We start from the raw sequence: 22,014 nt of genomic DNA, 5'->3' as shown, positions 1-22,014 counted from the left end.
TTTAGCATGCTTGGTTACATGGACAAATCTTTTCCCATCATTTCCTTATTTTTTTGTAAAACATTAATTAGATGTCTTTACAGGATACTGTTGACGATAAGGTTGAAGATAAGGCAGAGAGAATAAGGGGTGCTTTTTTAAGTTTACTGTTAACGATAAGGTTGAACATAAGGTAGTGAGAAGAAGGTGTGTTTACGATGCGGGTAGCTGTGTGTAGAGTCTACACTCTATAGACGTAAGTAAGGTGTTGGTCGTATTGTCTATCTGAGTAAAGGAGAGGTGTTTTTGGATTTCCTAAAAGGGCAGTGCTACCTCGCACTGTCGCGCATAATGGTTTTATAAGCTAGCGCTTTGTTACCCGTAGGATATGAAAGATCTTTTTATTTGCTTTTCCGATAGAAAATAATATTCTCTATTTTTCCCATCGTTTCAATCCTTTATGGCTTTCTGTCTTCTTCTTCTCTTGAAGCTGCGATTTCATACAAATACCACTCATATCAAAATAACATTTATCAAATCAAATGGAATGCTTCCAAAAAAAAAAAATCAAATCAAATCAAGTGGAACTTAAACTTAAAATTATGGTTTGTTCCAATTTAACACAACCTAATTAAAAATCAGACTATTAACTTCAGTCTCAAATTCGAGATGATGATTTCTTCATCTTTTAATGAAAATCAAAGATATGAGTGTATAAGATTCGACATTAATATCATCATTTGTGTGCAACAAAGAATTATGACTATGTTTTGGGATAATTTATTCATTAAAACATCAATCACAATAAAACTAGTAAACCCCTAGAGCCCAAATCAACTAGTTTTAGTTACCATTGATTTTCAACATTTTTCAATTTGATATTCAAGATAGGGAAAGAAGAACTTGGCAAGGAAAATCAAGTGAGATTAAAGAAGATTCAGAGAAAAATATAAAATGAAGGGAATTTAAATGAAGATTATTATTCTTTAACAATCTTTCCCATCATAAATGATATAACTTATAATCTAACTGGTCAAAGTAGTGGGCTAGTATATCCAAGGGTCATTATTCGCTAGTTATAAATCTCTCCTGCGCCGCCGCGCGGGAGAGCATTGCTCTTTTCTATAAACTATCTTTTTTCTGAACGATTGATTTTGGTAGTGGAGAGGAACGTGAAGGTCACTATGGTGTTAGGCGGGAATTGCAAATAGTTTGCGGAATAGATCGCCAACGGTCTCTTTGTTGCCGAGTTCCCGCTCCTCTGCGTCACATGGCATCCAAGCGTTATTTGGCTAGTTATATTACGTTTGTTTTAATCAAATATCTAACGGTTTATCACCTGTTAGTATACATATAGATCCAATTAAATCGATACTCATAGCCCGTGGTTTTCAAACGACCTTGCTACAACCGGGACAACAGGGGCTTGTCCAATTTTGGGACACGACGGGGCACAATCTTAATAGTGAAGATGGAAATGATTCGAGCATTCAAACCTTAAGTCAGATATCCGGTTCAGGAAAACAACATCGATTATATTTATACACTTACGAGTTGTTATCGACGGAATATGTTGTTTATAGGAAAACATCAACCATGAAAGTGATTATAGTGGGACCTCCAATTTTTCCATGGGGATCAAAAGCGATCAAGTCAAGGGCCTGATGGTGCCCCTCTTCATGTTAAGTGTCTTCTTGTTAAAGAGAAGATGCCTTGCCATAGAAACCACTAATAATCTTTGCAACACACCGAACCTGTTAGGCGGAAAACCCCACTCATCCGACCCTAAAATCCTTCTCACGTGTTTTTTTCTTCATGAGTCAATATCGAACTTCAGTGAATATCGGTCGGGTATCAAGACACGATATTTCTGTGAATATTGGCCGACATCGGAGAACGTCGGTGTAATATCAGGAATATAGCCAGCACGGACAAACACCGAAACCAAAATTATCGGCGGTATTTTGCCCGTATTAACCGAGATTGACCACATTGTTCACGACGTACCCGCATGAGTCCTGGGTAAACTACAAAGGAAAGGATATTTACAGGTTTGGGGTCAATAATTTTTTTTCAAAATTCCCGATGCTGCTACACTTCCCCCACCGCCTTCCCCCACTCCCTCCATTAGGTCAGCGAGAATCCATCTGTAACAAAAGGTGTGTTCCATTATGTGGGCTTCTATGCACAATTCAATCGAATACACTAGATGCACTTCGGCTTTCCCACCGAAGAGTGAACCGAGTGAAACAAAGAATAGGGACATACCTTCACCTTCACATATCCAAATGCTGAGAGGCATTTCCCTCATCCGTCAGATCTCCTCTCGGTGTCAAACACGGTGTGTGTATAATCACCTACAAGGAGTATGCTGGAGCATAGAGGAGTTGAGGTCGCTTATCACTCTTGTCTTTTCTGTAATGAAGAAGAAACGATGGATCACTTATTTCTTTCCTGCAGTTGGGCTTCATATCTGTGGAGTTACTTTATTAAGTCCCTGCAAGTGTTCTAGGTGATGGATAATAGGTTTACTTATATGATGAGGGGTTGGAGATTAGATGTTAAATTAGTGCGCAAATGAACTATTTGGCATCTGTTGCCTTTCGCTATCAGTTGGGAGATTTGGTTGGAAAGGAACAATAGAGTTCATGGAAGAAGGTGTAAATCGAAGGAAGAGCTGGCTCATGCGATAATTATGTATATTTATCTTTGGAGTTCGACGAAGGAAATATTCAAAGATTACTCACTGAATCAAGTGTTATATCACTGGGAGGATGTTGTACTTATTTAATTAGTTGTTAGTTTTTAACATCCTTGGGGATCTTTTGATCCAAATCCCTGTACATATTTTTCCCTTTCAATATATAACCTTTTCTTTCAAAAAATAAAAAGTACCCATGGATTTGATTAGACCATGGACCAATTTTAACACCATCTTATACTTAATGCGCAGCCGATTGCATTACATATTATCTGAAATATCTAGTGTGTCAGAAGGAAAATGCAGCAGTTGACCACTTGTGAAGGTTTAAAAATTGAATCTATTTATGAATAACGCACATTACACCAGCTAGGGCTTCTTCTTAACCGAAGAAGATGTTAATAGAACAAAATGTTGTAAACAAGGTGAATTTGGTTCCTTCATCAAAGACTTAACTAAATTTATAATACTCTTGTGTAGTCTTCTTGCTAAAGATGTGGCATTTGTCTTTGATAATGATTGTAAGGAAGCATGAAAGCAATTGAACAGATGATTACGTCCCAGATTTTTGTCTATGCGTTAAACATTATTTCAAATGGTAGGGTACCCGTCGTGATGTCAGACTATGGACATGCGAGAAGAGATTTCAATTTCTACATGCTTCCTTACAAGCGTCATCAAAGACCAAAGCTGCTACACTTCCCCCACTCCCTTCCACCATTAGACCGAAAAAATTTTGAATCGAGTGCTTGGATAACAAGAGGTAGATCAAGATTTTCTGGCGTGTTTTCACTTTATTAAGTTAGGGTTCGGATTTGAAAACCCTGGTTTAGAGTTGTTCTACTTCGAGAGAAAGAGTGTGCTGCCGATAGATAAGGAAAAAAGAAAATGAAAACCATGTAAGGTTTCTGCTTTAGGTTTGTATTTATAATAACGTCTCGGAATTCAAATCCAACGGCTGAGAATGAACTTTTTGCATTTATACCAAGATGGTAAGCAATTTTTGGTTCAATCTATAGATTTATAGTTCAAATGTAAATTCTAACTTCGGATCTAAAAGAGAAAATCGAAAGAATAAATGATATATCAGCCAAAGTAGATTTTTAGATCCATAATAATAAAAAAACGAGGGCCGATACATTTTAAGATAATATAAAGATATTAACTTTGGGTTTAAACGACAACATTATTATGCAATTTAAAACTAAGGAGATGATTCATATTTTTATGATCATCCGAAGAGTAAGAGAGCAATCAAAGATTACGATTAGTCGAAAAGGATGTACGCATTTTATGGTTTAGTTGGTAGATTTTCAGTTCAAACGTAAATTCTAACCTGAGTTTTCCCGATAATGCAATTTAAAACTCGGTAAGCTTTCTGACATGACGCCCATTAGTCAAGCATCACTTTTCTTTTAAAATAATTGAAAGAGTAAGAGAGCAAGCAAAGATTACGATTTGTCGAAAAGATGGTAAGTGCTTTGTGGCTTTACATGCAAATTTAGAGTTTAAATGTAACTTATGAGATCATACCAGAAAGAGAGAATTCCTAATGCTATTTCTAAATGATATTTATCAACATACGCAGTTTTTTAGATTCATAATAAATAAAGACGGGGATTGGTATACTTAAAGCTACGATGAAGATTGTTTCAGCTTAGGTTTTTTACGACGACATTATTTTGCCATTTAAAACTAAGGTGAGGATTCATATTTTTGGATCATTAGAAGAGTAAGAGAGAAAGAAAATGTAACGATTAGTCGAAAATGTAACGATTAGTCGAAAAAGATGTACGCATTTTATGGTTCAATAGGTAGATTTACAATTGAAACGTAAATTATAATCCGAGACTTCCCTAAAACATTATTATGCAATTTAAAACTCTGGTGAGGATTCTGACATGACGCTCATTTGTCAAGCGTTATATATATTTATTTTTTTGATCATTGAAAGAGTATGAGAGCAAGTAAGAATACGATTTGTCAGAAAGATGGTAAGTGTTTTATGGCTCAATGGGCAGATTTAAAGTTCATTTGTAAATTCGGACTTCATACCAAAAAGAATCCCTAATGTTATCTAAAGAATAAATGAAATATTAGCCTACCCAGTTTTTATAATCATGAAAAAAGAAAAATACGGAATCTGTATATTTATAGCTATGATAAGGATTTCAACTTAAGGTATTTATGGTGAGGTTCATATTTTTACGATCATTCGAAGAGTAATAGAGCAAGCAGATATTGCGGTTAGTCGAAAAGGATGTAAGCACTTTGTGGTTCAATAGGTAGATTTACAGTTTAGGGGTAAATTCTAAACTGAGTTTTCCCGACAATATGGGAATTAGGAAAACACGGTCATTGGTCAAGCATCATTTTTTTATGATCATTGGAAGAGTAAGAGAGCAAGCAAGAATACGATTTGGCAAAAAGGTGGCAAGTCTTTTACGGCTCAATGAGCAGATTTTGAATTCAAATGTAAATCTTGACTTCATACCAAAAAGATAGAGTCGATATTAGCCTATGCTATCTAAAGAACCCCCAAGTCTATCTAAAGAATAAATGAAATATTAGCCCATGCTATCTAAATAACTCCAATGTTGTCTAAATAATAAATGAAATATTAGCCTATGTTATGTAACGAATAAATGAAATGTTAGCGTATTCGATTTATATATTTGATAAAGATTTCAACTTAGGATATTTATGGCAACAATATTTGCAATTTAAAACTCCAGTGAGGATTCTAAAATGACGCTCAAAGGCCAGGCATCATATTTTTATTTTTAGAGTTCAAACGTAAATTTTAACTTGACATCAACAAGTGAGAATCCTCCATGAGACCGAGAGAATCAATTAAATATCAACCTACATGGGTTTTTAACCCAATTATAAAGAAAAAGACAAGTTTCTATATATTTAGAGTTATATCGGGGATTTTAACTTAATGGTATTTACGATGATATTATTATGAATTTTGAAACCTCGGTGAGGAATATGACAAGAAGCTCGTAGGACAACGATCATACTTTTTATGATCATTGGAAGGGCAAGAGAAAACAAAGATTACGATCCAAAGAATCAAACAAATATGTGCCTTAGCATCGTTATCCACACCGGGGTAGCTAAAAAATCCCCCAGATGTATACCCAAATTTTTTTACACCCTATGTGTCAACATTTTATTGGCTCTCTTTTAAAGCGGAGCCCCTGTTTTCCCAGGTGTGGTAGGGTGAGGACGAATTTACCGTGGAAATAACTAACAAGATAATGCCACATCACGGAGAAAGGGGGTTAATTTCTCATTTGGGAAAAGAGTTAATTTGTCCTCTTAGAGCATCTCCAATGAGACTTTGGAGAACTCCAATATTTTAGGCCACATAGGATTTTTTGTGTTTTCAGAAAAAAAAACTTCTCCAATGGAAACTTTAAAGATGAATGTAAGTATGATGTGTCATGTAATTATTTATTCTCACATCCTCTACTCCATCCTCTGGTTTTAGAGGTTTCCTTAAAGGATGTAAACATAAATATAAATATTTTCCCAAGTCTGATCCCATTAATTACAAGAGGAAAAATGTTAAGTCATGGGTATGGAGTAGTATATGTAAGGGTTTAGATATTATCAAAGAGAATCACTGCTGGTTAATAGGCAATGGTAGTGACATAAATATCTGGGAAGGTAAGTGGCTGCCTGAAGTTGAGTGTCCTAAACCAAAGAACAGTAATAGTTTGCACATAGTCTCAAAAGTTTCTGATATAATAGATAACAATGGTGCTTGGAACTACAGTCTGATTCAAAATATCTTTGATAATGATACTATCAGTAAGATAAGAATGATTGATATGGATAGGGATTTCACAAGAAAGGATTCCATGAAATGGATAGGTACTAGGGATGGTTCGGTCTCTGTTAAATCTGCTTATAACTTCTTATGTGATAGAAAACATGTTAATACTCCTGTTGCTTGGAAAGGTATTTGGAAACCTAATATTATGTCGAGATTTAAAATCTTCTTATGGAAAACTTTAAGTGATTGTATTCATGTTAAGGAAATTTTGGGTAGATATACCCCTATTGATATTCAGTGTCCCTTATGTAATGGTTTAGCCAGTGAAAGTATAGATCATATGTTTACTAAATGTGTTTTCACTGAAGTTATTTGGAGGGGCTTATCTATTGATCCTGTGTTTTATAAAGCTGTTAATATGTCTTACAAGGACTGGTGCCTTATTTGGATTAAAGATGGTGTTAATAGAGATTTCTACTCTTACGTTCTCTGGTATATTTGGAAATATAGGTGCAAAGTGGTTTTTGACAATGTTTATCCTAACCCTTATGATTTAATCGAATTCATTAAAAAGGACAGTCCACAATTTTTGGACAGTAAGACTACGTATTTAGACAGTAAACAAATTTCTTCTCAGTGTGATTTAATTCATCCTAGCTGTTTGCATGAAAGAAAGGATATTCTGGCGGAGGCTGTTTACATTTACTTTGATGCGGCTTTTAATATCAAGACTAAGAAATTTGCTTATGGTATTGTTGAAATGAATAATGAAGGTTACCTTCTCAATTTTGCAGGAGGTTCAGGATGGTGTTCAAGTCCATAGGAAGCTGAATCCAGAGCTTGCAGAGCAGCAACAAGATGGAGGCAGTTTACCAGAAATGAAAGACCAGTCTTCCTCAATGACAATCTGAACGTTATCAACAGTTTAAGGAAGAACGATTTTGCTGTTAATTGGATTTCGAGAGCCATTTTTCAACAAGCTCAGAAATCTATTAAGTTTCTTGCTAGTCCTTCCTTTGTTTATATTCGGAGATCGTGTAATAATCTAGCAGACAATCTTTCCAAGTTTCTTATTAAATATGCGAATGTGCATATAGATTCTTGATCATGGGAGAAATATAGAAAACAAAGTTGGTTAGAAGTTATTTGTAAGCAGAACAATGTATTTTCTTTCCTTTAATTGAATGAATCTTTCTTTTATTAAAAAAAATCTATTCTCTCCAACAAAGTAATTATTTTAGCCGACTAGTCTAAAACAGCTGAGGGGTCATATCCGTCTTTTCAATGTAAAATACAGAACATGTGTCAATAGAAGAACAACGTAGCATTTTAAAGACTTCTGATATGGGTTATGTCTTGTCGAACATCTGTATGTTATCTACAATTTGCGAAAGTGGGGGAAGATTTTCGGGATGTGTAGCAACTCCTACAGTTGTATATTATCTACAATTTACATACTTATCTTCACAATTTACGTAGATTATCCATTATTTTATATGATTTTCAATCGTGGATAATATACGAATACCAATTTATGAACGACTTTACTTTTGACAAAATATGAGACCTTCAAATTCACGGACGCAAACAATACATATCCCATAAAAATATTGCAATATCACAAACCATTAAAATACTGCAATAATCATCATCCTCCAAAAAAATTTAGAATTTAATACCAATAAACCTAAAAAAAATAACATAAGAAGATGAAAGAAAAAATATCTATGTGTAGTCACAATCATCGCTATTCAAAGCTCTAGTTATTCTTCCAACTAATCCAAAAAGAAGACATCCTAGGAATTCATGAACTTTTCCAATGTTTCTTCAGAGAACTCCTTCTCATTATTGAAGAGTTCATTAACAAAGGGATCATTCAACTCCTCCAAGTCTTTTGAAAATACTGTCAACTTACTGAGTTCTTTTTCTTGTTTTCGTACAGTGTTTGTAGATTGAGACAACATTCGTTCATAGTGAATAATATCTTCTAAGGATGCAGAAATCCGAGATTTTAAGCAGTTTCTTTTGTTGATGAAATCTTTTACCAGGTTCCTGAAATTTCATCACTTTGATACGACGACAAGAACCAGTTTAAGGAAGGATTTTTACCATTAATTGTAGCCTTCAATTTCTTCAAACTTGTGGAGGGAATTCCAGTACACTGATGTACGTTAGCTGGCAGCATTGTAATCGTGCTTGTGTTGCATCTAGTAACATGTGCCATGGAATAGAAGCTTTTTGAAATACACCATTCGTGAACCACAGAAACCCTGGACAAACAAAAGCTTTTGTATTTTTAGAGATATATATATATACAAACAAAATAACCAAAAATACACTCCTTGAGCCATAAGACGCAAACCCCATTTTCTCAAGACAAACATGGGGACGCGAACGTCTAGGGTTAGGTAGAAACAATGGGATCAAAAATCTCCCCTTGTTTATCCCATAATGGCTTTTTAAGATAAGACACTTGAGCAGAGATTATTCTTCTTTTTTTCCCCGAAGCACTTGTCACGTAGGACCTGCAGCAATTATAAGTAGATTGAATAGCTAAAAAGCATTCCATAGGAACAATCTTTTCTTTAGGCTCAACAACTTCAACACGTGAGTGTCCTTGAGAAATGAGCCTGATATTATCTCCGAAGGTGTTTAAACATTCTCCCTCATTCCTGGATACCCATTTAGAACCTTCATAATAGACATTGGACTTGCATGGTACAAGGCTCCACACAACTTGTTTATGAAGTTGATCTAACTCATCAATCATCGATTTTTTCCAAGAGGAGTTGCTCAGAGTTATATCAATATTTCCTGGTTCTGAATGAGACGAATATCAACCCATCGAAAGATGTCCTTCTGTCTTGGTTGTAGAGTATTTTCCATGTTTGGAGACGATAGAGGATACACACAATGAGGAATCGCCTAACACATGTAGAAAATGGCCACAACGACTGTCACTACACCATTGAAGAGAAGAAGTAGGAAAAGAAATAAGATTGCTTATACCATCAATACTTTTATGTATAGAATTTCCTGATAGTATTGTACATCCCTTTTGAGTAATGCACAGTTGCACAGCATTCTTACAAGGATTACTTTCAGTCTTCAGACTCTTTAAAGATGATGTACAGGGTCGAAGAGGATGATCGGATGAGCATCCATAAAGGCCAGATCCTTGGCATTTGTCTGAATGGTTCCTAGTCACATCAGTTTTCTCAACAAACGATCATTGAACATTATCTGAAGAGTGACAATTCTTTAGAAAGGAACAACTGGATTCTCTCAGATCAACGAGAGATTCTTACTAGATATCAAATCCTTAAGAGTTGCAATTTGTGCAACAAGACCAGAATAAATCCAAATTTGTTCTTCCAATCTCTTCTGAAGATTAACCAGATTATCAGACCTTTCCCTACAGTTGTTTTTTAAACCTGGTGAGGCGTCAAATGAGACTTTATGGTCCACATAGTCAGATCTCTACAAACACAGACTGATGACGTCTTAAATGTGATTTCCTGCTCTGATACCAATTGAAAAAGAGGGGGTCTAACAACACCACCTAATATTTCTCTTAGCAATCTGTATGGACAAACTCCAATATACTTTTTATGAGAATCAACTAGACAGTCACACTCAATCAATAAAAAGATATATCAAAGAGTTTATATCTCAATCTCTCGATTTGATTTTTACTCAAGCTAAAACCAATAACGAGTCTTTATCAAAGAGAGATAACTTGGACGGTACCAAAGACCAATGTCCAAGGATCAATCAACAACCAAAGGTTGGATTTCCAATTGATGATCACGAACACACAACATGTATTATTTCAATTATACAAAATATTATGCGGAAAAGAAATAACACAGACACCAGAAATTTTGTTAACGAGGAAACCGCAAATGCAGAAAAACCCCGGGACCTAGTCCAGATTGAATACACACTGTATTAAGCCGCTACAGACACTAGCCTACTCCAAGCTAACTTCGGACTGGACTATAGTTTAACCCCAATCAGTCTCCCGCCAATCCAAGGTACAGTTGTACTCCTACGCCTCTGATCCCAGCAGGATACTACACACTTGATTCCCTTAGCTGATCTCACCCATAACCAAGAGTTGCTACGACCCAAAATCGCAAACTTGATAATAAACAAATCTGTCTCACACAGAAAAGTCTATCAAAGGATAAATATGTCTCCCACAGATAAACCCTAGGTTTTGTTCCGTCTTAAAATATAAAATCAAGGTGAACAGGAACCAATTGATAATCCGGTCTTATATTCCCGAAGAACAGCCTAGATTAATTAATCACCTCTCTACAATCCTTCCTGACTACACAAGCGAATTGTCGAGGAATCACAAATAGTGAGACGAAGATGTTTGTGACTTCCTTATCTTGCCTATCGGAGAACTCTCACGATCTCAAGCCAATCAATCGATTGTACTCGTACGATAGAAGATGCAAGATCAAATTACACAACTATGATAAAGTAGTATCGGTCTGGCTTCACAATCCCAATGAAGTCTTTAAGTCGTTAACATGGTTTTAGAGAAGGAGAATCGACTCTAGCGAGCGCACTAGTATCACAACGACGTGTGGGGATTAGTTTTGCTCAAAGCTAGATGTCTCCTTTATATAGCCTTCAAATCAGGGTTTTGCCTCAGTTACAAAGCAATCCATATTCACCGTTAGATGAAAACCTGATTTAGATTCGATCTAATATTTCTCAACCATTAGATCGAAAAACCTAGCTTGTCACACACACTTGGGTAGACATTTACTGGGTTCGTGAAAACCTTGCCAAACATGTACGTGTATGTTGGTTCAACATAGTAACCCAAAAGGTTAACCATATGAGCATTTCATATTAACCTTATTCTTCTTCACCATAACTAGTTCAATTGACTCAAATGAACTAGTTAAAGAGTTGTTCAATTGCTATGAGATCTTATATAACTATACAAGACACAATTGAAACAAAGATGATTCGATTCGATTGAATTGTCTCATGAACATTATAGCCACGGTTTACATAAAGCATTCCTTAGTAATTTAATGTTTTATGTTCAGAGCACATCTTTAGATCATAACCTCTTAAGTTCACAAACAAGTTCGTGGACTTAAGTTAATCGGTTGAGTTTTGCAAACTCAACAGAAATTCTCGAAAAGATAATTTCCGCCAGTTCGGGGACTGGGTTCACAGACTGAGTTCGCGGACTGGGTTCACAAACGAGTTTTGGAAAATCCAGGAGAAATTCTCGGTCGAGAACTTCCGACAGTTCGCGGACTTGGCAAGCCAATTCCATAATCCTCCCGATTTCTCTTGATCAACAAAGTTCGAAAACTTCGGTTCAAGGAATACATGTTCATGTAATCTAAACTCTAATTTCAATCATTGAGACATTCTCAGAGGACGCTATGTAGCCGTTATTCACAGACCGATTCACGTCAGAGAAATTCTCAAAGTAATTGAAACTTTTCATGACTTTCGTCACTAGGTGAAGATAAACTTGATCAAAGCGAAACGCTTTACCAACACATGATTTAGAGATATAGATAGGCGAGATATACTCGGATCGAAATATCAAATTTGTATGATCTAGTCTATATAGCAAACGACTTTTGTCTCATAAAAAGTTGGATATTGAATAGATAGACTTTTGAGTGATAGATAAGTTCAAGTCTCCACATACCTTTTTGTTGATGAACTTCCACGGTTCCTTGTATAGATCTTCGTTGTTGTATGATGAATCGCCATGAAGTCCTTGAGATGAACTACACTTTTCTATACTAGTCCGAGACATAGCTATGTAGGTTAGAAATCAAGACTTATAGTTTTGATCACTAACATTGACAAACATGCTTGATATAGCAACGCATGCGAGGTCGACCGAGCTATGCTCTAATAACATTGTTGCAGGTGCGAGGTCGACCGAGCTTGTGGTTGAACTTTCAATAACAACACCTTATATGAAACCAAATTATAACGAGAAAAATATTCGACGGAGAGTTTATGATTCCCTGAATGTTCTTATTGCAGCGGATATCATATCTAAGGATGAAAACAAAGAGATACAATGGAGAGGCATGCTTCATGTTGATGGCCTAAATGTTGTTGAACAACTTAAGTCTCAATACATTGGCTTAAGAAACAAAATTGCAAACAAGGTTGCGTATCTACAAGAACTTGAGGATCAATTTGTAGGCCTGCAGAATATCGCTCAGCAGAATGAGCAACTATGTTGTTCAGGGAGGAAAGCTGAAACTTCAGGGGGTGTGCCGTTGCCTTTTATTATAATCCAGATGCCTCCACCTGCAATAATTGAGTTAGAAATGTCAGAGGATATGCAGTTGTTGCAGTTCGATTTCAATAACATTTTTCAGATACATGACAACATCTTTGTTCTTAAGTCTATGGGATTTTGTGAAGGTTGTCTGAGTCGTCCGAAGAAAAACGACTTGTCAAAGGAGTTTAACCCAACAATTTGCAGGAGTGTCCACTAATCTTCCATTCTTTTCTATAAAAGTTCTGAATATAATATTTTGTCTGGTCTATTATAGAATATTCCATACAGTTCACTTATAGTTTTTTTTTCAAGAGAAAATTATCTGTTTACCGATTTTAGGTTTATACTACAAGTTTCTTCAATTTTATATCCTTGTTTCGACTCGATTAAAGAAAAAACCATCGAGGAAAACTATCCCCGTTTCTATCAAAGTTCTATATCGGAACTATACACTCGCTGCGGGCTCCCGCGGTATGTCTGTAGCTTGGTCCACCCGTTGGTTTTGCTTTGGTGGGGCCCACCTAAAGTCGAGAAATCATGGAAACAGTTTGATCATGTCCAAACAATTGATGACCAAGTCGACTTCCAATGGATGAGTTAGTTGTTAATGGCGGTTCATTAAGTTTTTTGTTTTGGAAAATAATCGAACGACTTCCACTAAAACTAACAAATCGTGGAGTGACCGAAATCAAATGTTTTTAGAAGGTCTCACCGTAGCTTTAGCATGCTTGGTTACATGGACAAATCTTTTCCCATCATTTCCTTATTTTTCTGTAAAACATTAATTAGATGTCTTTATAGGATACTGTTGACAATAAGGTTGAAGATAAGGCAGAGAGAATAAGGGGTGTTTTTTTTTTAAGTTTACTGTTAACGATAAGGTTGAAGATAAGGTAGTGAGAAGAAGGTGTGTTTACGATGCGGGTAGTTGTGTGTAGAGCCTACACTCTATAGGCGTAAGTAAGGTGTTGCTCGTATTGTCTATCTGAGTAAATGAGAGGTATTTTTGGATTTCCTAAAAGGGCAGTGCTACCTCGCACTGTCGCGCATAATGGTTTTATAAGCTAGCGCTTTGTAACCCGTAGGATATGAAAGATATTTTTATTTTGCTTTTCCGATAAAAAATAATATTCTTTATTTTTTCTCATCGTTTCAATCCTTTCTGGCTTTCTGTCTTCATCTTCTCTTGAAGCCGCGATTTCGTACAAATACCACACAGATCAAAATAACGTTTATCAAATCAAACCAAATGCTTCCAAAAAAAATCAAATCAAATGGAACTTAAACTTAAAATTATGGTTTGTTCCAATTTAACACAACCTAATAAAAAATCAGATTATTAACTTCAGTCTCAAATTCGAGATGATGATTTATTCATGTTTTAATGAAAACCAAAGATATGAGTGTATAAGATTCGACATTAACATCATCATTTGTGTGCAACAAAGAATTATGACTATGTTTTGGAATAATTTATTCATTCAAACATCAATCACAACAAAACTAGTAAACCCCTAGATCCCAAATCAACTAGTTTTAGTTACCATTCATTTTAAACCTTTTTCAATTTGATATTCCAAATAGGGAAAGAAGAACTCGGAAAGGAAAATCAAGTGAGATTAAAGAAGATTCAGAGAAAAAGATAAAATGAAGGGAATTTAAATGACGATTATTATTCTCTGACAATCTTTCCCATCATAAATGATATAACGTATAATCTAACTGGTCAAAGTAGTGGGCTAGTATATCCAAGGGTCATTATTCGCTAGCTTATAAATCTCTTCTGTGCCGCCGCGCAGGAGAGCATTGCTCTTTTCTATAAACGAACTTTTTTCTGAACGATTGATTTTGGTAGTGGAGAGGAACGTGAAGGTCACTATGGTGTTAGGCGGGAATTGCAAATGGTTTGCGGAATAGATCGCCAACGGTCTCTTTGTTGCCAAGTTCCAGCTCCTATGCGTCGCATGGAATCCAAGCGTTATTTGGATAGTTATATTACGTTTGTTTTAATCAAATATCCAACGGTTGATCACCTATTAGTACACATACAGATCCAATTAAATCGATACTCATAGCCCGTTGTTTTCAAACGACCTTGCTACAGCCGGGACAATAGGGGATTTTCCAATTTTGGGACACGACATGGCACAATCTTAATAGTGAAAAGGGAAATGATTCGAGCATTCGAACCTCAAGTCAGATATCCGGTTCAGCTGGACTGGAGTACTGTGACCAACAACATCGGTTATATTTATACACTTACGAGTTGTTATCGACGGAATATGTTGTTTATAGGAAAACATCAACCATGAAAGTGATTATAGTGGGACCTCCAATTTTTCCATGGGATCAAAAGTGATCAAGTCAAGCGCCTGATGGTTCCCCTCTTCATGTTAAGTGTCTTCTTGATAAAGAGAAGATGCCTTGCCAGAGAAACCACTAATAATCTTTGCAACACACCGAACCCGTTAGGCGGACAACCCCACCCATTCGACCCTAAAATCCTTCTCACATGTTTTCTTCTTCATGAGTCAATATTGAACTTCAGTGAATATCGGCCGGGTATCAAGACACGATATTTTTGTGAATATTGGCCGACATCGGAGAACGTCGGTGTAATATCAGGAATATAGCCAGCACGGAGAAAGACCGAAACCAAAATTATCGGCGGTATTTCGCCCGTATCAACCGAGATTGACCACATTGTTCACGACGTGCCCGCATGAGTCCTGGGTAAACTACAAAGGAAAGGATATCTACAGGTTTGGGGTCAATAATTTTTTTTTTCAAAATTCCCGATGCTGCTACACTTCCCCCACCGCCTTCCCCCACTCCTTCCATTAGGTCAGCGAGAAGTCATCTGTAACAAAAGGTGTGTTTCATTATGTGGGATGCTATGCATAATTCCATCGAATACGCTAGATGCACTTCGGCTTCCCCACCGAAGAGTGAACCGAGTGAAACAAAGAATAGGGACCTACCTTCACATTCACGTATCCAAATGCTGAGAGGAATTTCCCTCATCCGTCAGATCTCCTCTCGGTGTCAAACACGGTGTGTGTAGAATCACCTACAAGGAGTATGCTGGAGCATAGAAGAGTTGAAGTCGCTTATCACTCTTGTCTTTTCTGTAATGAAGAAGAAACGATGGATCACTTATTTCTTTCCTGCAGTTGGGCTTCATATCTGTGGAGTTACTTTATTAAGTCCCTGCAAGTGTTCTGGGTGATCGATAATAGGTTTACTTATATCATGAGGGGTTGGAGATTAGATGTTAAATCAATGCGCAAAAGAACTATTTGGCATCTGTTGCCTTTCGCTATCAGTTGGGAGCTTTGGTTGGAAAGGAACAATAGAGTTCATGGAAGAAGGTGTAAATCGAAGAACGAGATAGCTCATGCGATAATTAAGGATATTTATCTTTGGAGTTCGACGAAGGAAATATTCAAAGACTACTCACTGAATCAAGTGTTATATCACTTGGAGGATGTTGTACTTATATAATTAGTTGTTGGTTTTTAACTTCCTTGGGATCTTTTGATCCAAATCCCTGTACATATTTTCCCCTTTCAATATATAACCTTTTCTTTCAAAAAAAATAGTACCCATGGATTTGATTAGACCATGGACCAATTTTAACACCATCTTATACATAATGCGCAGCCGATTGCATTACACATTATTTGAAATATCTAGTGTGTCAGAAGGAAAATGCAGCAGCTGACCACTTGTCAAGGTTTAAAAATTGAATCTATTTATGAATAACGCACATTACACCAGCTAGGGCTTCTTCTTAACCGAAGCAGATGTAAATAGAACAAAATGTTGTAAACAAGGTGAATTTGTGCCTTCATCAAAGACTTAACTAAATTAACAATACTCTTATGCAGTCTTCTTGCTAAAGATGTGGCATTTGTCTTTGATCATGCTTGTAAGGAAGCATGAGAGCAATTGAACAGATGATTACATCCCAGATTTTTGTCTATGCGTTAAACATTATTTCAAATAGTAAAGTACCTGTCGTGATGTCAGACTATGGACATGCGAGAAGAGCTTTCAATTGCTACATGCTTCCTTACAAGCGTCATCAAAGACCAAAGATGCTACACTTCCCCCACTCCCTTCCACCATTAGACCGGAAAAAATTCGAATTGAGTGCTTGGATAACAAGAGGTAGATCAAGATTTTCTGGCGTGTTTTCACTTTATTACGTTAGACTTGGTTTATAGTTGTTCTACTTCGAGAGAAAGAGTGTGCTGCCGATAGATAAGGAAAAAAGAAAATGAAAACCATGTAAGGTTTCTGCTTTAGGTTTGTATTTATAATAACGTCTCATAATTCAAATCCAACGACTGAGAATGAACTATTTGCATTTACACCAAGATGGTAAGCAATTTTTGGTTCAATCTATAGATTTATAGTTCAAATGTAAATTCTAACTTCGGATCCAAAAGAGAAAATCGAAAGAATAAATGATATATCAGCCAAAGTAGCTTTTTAGATCCATAATAATAAAAAAACGAGGACCGATACATTTTAAGCTAATATAAAGATATTAACTTTGGGTTTAAACGACAACATTATCATGCAATTTAAAACTAAGGAGAGGATTCATATTTTTATGATCATCGGAAGAGTAAGAGAACAATCAAAGATTACGATTAGTCGAAAAGGATGTGCGCATTTTATGATTTAGTTGGTAGATTTTCAGTTCAAACGTAAATTCTAACCTGAGTTTTCCCGATAATGCAATTTAAAACTCGGTAAGTATTCTGACATGACGCCCATTAGTCAAGCATCATTTTTCTTTTAAAAGAATTGGAAGAGTAAGAGGGCAAGCAAAGATTACGATTTGTCGAAAAGATGGTAAGTGCTTTGTGGTTTTACATGCAAATTTAGAGTTTAAATGTAACTTCTGAGATCAGACCAGAAAGAGAGAATTCCCAATGCTATTTCTAAATGATATTTATCAACATACGCAGTTTTTTAGATTTATAATAAATAAAGACGGGGATTGGTATATTTAAAGCTACGATGAAGATTGTTTCATCTTAGGGTTTTTACGACGACATTATTTTTCCATTTAAAACTAGGGCGAGGATTCATATTTTTGGATCATTAGAAGAGTAAGAGAGCAAGAAAATGTAACGATTAGTCGAAAAAGATGTACGCATTTTATGGTTCAATAGGTAGATTTACAATTGAAACGTAAATTATAACCCGAGTCTTCCCTAAAACATTATTACGCAATTTAAAACTCTGGCGAGGATTCTGACATGACGCTCATTTGTCAAGCATTATATATATTTATTTTTTTGATCATTGAAAGAGTATGAGAGCAAGTAAGAATACGATTTTTCAGAAAGATGGTAAGTGTTTTATGGCTCAATGGGCAGATTTAAAGTCCATGTGTAAATTCGGACTTCATGCCAAAAAGAATCCCTAATGTTATCTAAAGAATAAATTAAATATTAGCCTACCCAGTTTTTATAATCATGAAAAAAGAAAAAGACAGAATCTGTATATTTATAGCTATGATAAGGATTCAAGGTGAGGTTCATATTTTTACGATCATTCGAAGAATAATAGAGCAAGCAGATATTGCGGTTAGTCGAAAAGGATGTAAGCACTTTGTGGTTCAATAGGTAGATTTACAGTTCAGGGGTAAATTCTAAACTGAGTTTTCCCGACAACATGGGAATTATGACAAGACGGTCATTGGTCAAGTATCATTTTTTTATGATCATTGGAAGAGTAAGAGATCAAGCAAGAATACGATCTGGCAAAAAGGTGGCAAGTGTTTTACGGCTCAATGAGCAGATTTTGAGTTCAAATGTAAATTCTGACTTCATACCAAAAAGATAGAGTCGATATTAGCTTATGCTATCTAAAGAACCCCCAATGTTATCTAAAGAATAAATGAAATATTAGCCTATGCTATCTAAATAACTCCAATGATATCTAAATAATAAATGGAATATTAGCCTATGCTATGTAAAGAATAAATGAAATGTTAGCCTATTCTATTTATATATATGATAAAGATTTCAACTTACGATATTTACGGCAACACTATTTGCAATTTAAAATTCCAGTGAGGATTCTAAAATGACGCTGAAAGGCCAAGCATCATATTTTTATTTTTAGAGTTCAAACGTAAATTCTAACTTGACATCAACAAGTGAGAATCCTCCATGAGACCGAGAGAATCAATGAAATATCGACCTACATGGGTTTTTAACCCAATTATAAAGAAAAAGACAGGTATCTATATATTTAGAGTTATATCGGGGATTTTAACTTAATAGTATTTACGATGATATTATTATGAATTTTGAAACCTCGGTGAGGAATATGACAAGAAGCTCGTAGGACAACGATCATACTTTTTATGATCATTGGAAGGGTAAGAGAGCAAACAAAGATTACGATCCAAAGAATCAAACAAATATGTGCCTAAGCATCGTTATCCACACCGAGGTTGCTAAAAAATACCCCAGATTTATACCCAAATTTTTTTTACACCCTATGTGTCAACGTTTTATTGGCTCTCTTTTAAAGCGGAGCCCCTGTTTTCCCAGGTGTGGTAGGGTGAGGACGAATTTACCGTGGAAATAAATAACAACACAATGCCACATCACAGAGAAAGGGGTGGGGGTGACAGCAAGTGTACTGCATTTGGGAAAAGAGTTAATTTCTCCTCTTAGAGCATCTCCAATGAGACTTTGGAGAATTCCAATATTTTAGGCCACATAAGATTTTTTGTGTTTTTAGAAAAAAACTTCTCCAATGAAAACTTTAAAGATGAATGTAAGGATGATGTGTCAGGTAGTTATTTATTCTCACATCCTCTACTCCATCCTCTGGTTTTAGAGGTTTCCTTAAAGGATGTAAACATCCTAATCATCAAAATCTAAGCTTATCAATTAAGTAGTTAAATGTTTAAGTTTCTAATCAGTGGTTTAAAAACTTTTCAACTAATAGATTTGGTTTATGGTTGGAGATGGATTGTTTTTGACATCCTTAAATCAAAGAAATTTTATCTCATATTCATAAAGAAACACACTAAGGATGCACACCAAGTTAGCATTGGAGATGCTCTTATACTTGATACTTCCACACTACATTCTTTCTTCTCTTCTCTTCTCTCTCAAAGAATTCCCTTACCAAGTCCATACTCCGTAGAGTCGAAGAATGAAGAAGACTGAAACCTTACTTCAATTCATAGCATCAGTTTTTATTTTTATCGAAGACCTTAGGGAATAAATTATTCATAAGTTTATTAGTAGTAGGGGGATGGTTACTGAAGGTTGTTCATATGTATCCGGTGATGGCGACTTCGCTGCTGGGCTTGGTGGGAAATCAACTTCAACAACAAGTAGAAGTTTAGGATTTTCTCCTTCTAGTGAAACCTTTAATAAGTTTAATCTTAAAGAAGAATATGATGATGCGTGGTCAGCGGGGAATAATAAAAAAAAAGAGTGCAAACACGGGCAGTAAGAGGTGGTGGTGAGAAGGCTGGTGGCATAGGACTTCGTCAATTTAGTATCCACTTGTGCAAAAAAGTCGAAAGCAAAGGTAGAACTACATATAATGAAGTTACGGATGAGCTTGTGGTTGAACTTTCAACAACCACACCTTATATGAAACCAAATTATAACGAGAAAAATATTCGAAACCAAATTATAACGAGAAAAATATTCGACGGAGAGTGTATGATTCCCTGAATGTTCTTATTGCAGCGGATATCATATCTAAGGATGAAAACAAAGAGATACAATGGACAGGCATGCTTCATGCTGATGGCCCAAATGTTGTTGAACAACTTAAGTCTCAATATATTGGCTTAAGAAACAAAATTGTAAAAAGGATGCGTATCTGCAAGAACTTGAGGATCAATTTGTAGGCCTGCAGAATCTCTCTCAGCGGAATGAGAAACTATGTTTTTCAGGGAGGAAAGCTGCAACTTCAGGGGGTGTGCCGTTGCCTTTTATTATAATCCAGACGCCTCCACCTGCAACAATTAAGTTAGACATGTCAGAGGACATGCAGTTGTTGCAGTTCGATTTCAATAACACTTTTCAGATACATGACGAAAACTTTATTCTTAAGTCTATGGGATTTTGTGAAGGTTGTCCGAGTCGTCCGAAGAAAAGCGACTTGTCAAAGGAGTTTAACCTTACAATTTGTAGGAGTGTCCACTAATATTCCATGTTTTTCTATAAAAGTTCTAAATATACTATTTTGCCTGGTCTGTTATAGAATATTCGATACAGTTCACTTATAGGTTTTTTTTTTCAAGAGCAAATTATATGTTTACCGATTTTAGAGAAAGAAGAACTCAACAAGGAAAATCAAGAGAGATTAAAGAAGATTCAGAGAAAAAGATAAAACGAAGGGAATTTAAATGACGATTATTATTCTCTAACAACTTTCCCATCATAAATGATATAAATTATAATCTAACTGGTGAAAGTAGTGGGCTAGTATATCCAAGGGTCATTATTCACTAGCTTATAAATCTCTTCTGCGTTGCCGCGCGGGAGAGCATTGCTCTTTTTTATAAACGAAATTTTTTCTGAACGATTGATTTTGGTACTGGAGAGGAACGTGAGGGTCACTATGGTGTTAGGCAGGAATTGCAAACGGTTTGCGGAATAGATCGCCAACGGTCTCTTTGTTGCCAAGTTCCCGCTCCTCTGCGTCGCATGGCATCCAAACGTTATTTGGCTAGTTATATTACGTTTGTTTTAATCAAATATCCAACGGTTGATCACTTGTTAGTAGACATACATATCCAATTAAATTCATACTCATAGCCCGTGGTTTTCAAACGACCTTGCTACAGCCGGGACAATAGGGGCTTGTCCAATTTTGGGACACGGCGGGGCACAATCTTAATAGTGAAGAGGGGAATGATTCGAGCATTCGAACCTCAAGTCATATATCCGGTTCATCTGTACTGGAGTATTGTGACCAACAACATCGGCTATATTTATACACTACGAGTTGTTATCGGCGGAATTTGTTGTTTATAGGAAAACATCAACCATGAAAGTGATTATAGTGGGACCTCCAATTTTTCCATGGGGATTAAAAGTGATCAAGTCAAGGGCCTGGATGGTGCCCCCTCTTCACGTTAAGTGTCTTCTTGTTGAGGCGAAGATGCTTCCCAGAGAAATGGACCTTGCTACGGCCGGCACAACAGGGGATTGTCCAGATTTGGGACATGACGTTCCACAATTTTGAAGGTGA

General features: G+C 36.0%; 1 protein-coding gene and 1 pseudogene across 1 annotated transcript in view; both read left to right on the top strand.

Annotated features, from left to right (window-relative positions):
• LOC113295028 (transcription factor-like protein DPB) overlaps positions 1-12,976 on the top strand; it is an 86,755-nt gene extending 73,779 nt beyond the window's left edge. Inside the window, exon 4 of the mRNA XM_026543389.1 lies at positions 12,438-12,976. Within this exon, the coding sequence (XP_026399174.1) occupies positions 12,438-12,976 (539 nt within the window). The remainder of the gene's footprint in view (positions 1-12,437) is intronic.
• Positions 12,977-20,055: 7,079 nt separating this feature from the next.
• Positions 20,056-20,964, top strand: LOC113295027 (annotated as a pseudogene).
• The last annotated feature ends 1,050 nt before the right edge of the window (positions 20,965-22,014 follow it).

Source organism: Papaver somniferum, chromosome 7 (assembly GCF_003573695.1).
Source record: "Papaver somniferum cultivar HN1 chromosome 7, ASM357369v1, whole genome shotgun sequence".
Lineage (NCBI taxonomy): Eukaryota > Viridiplantae > Streptophyta > Magnoliopsida > Ranunculales > Papaveraceae > Papaver > Papaver somniferum.
This window is presented reverse-complemented; position numbering and strand designations above follow the sequence as displayed.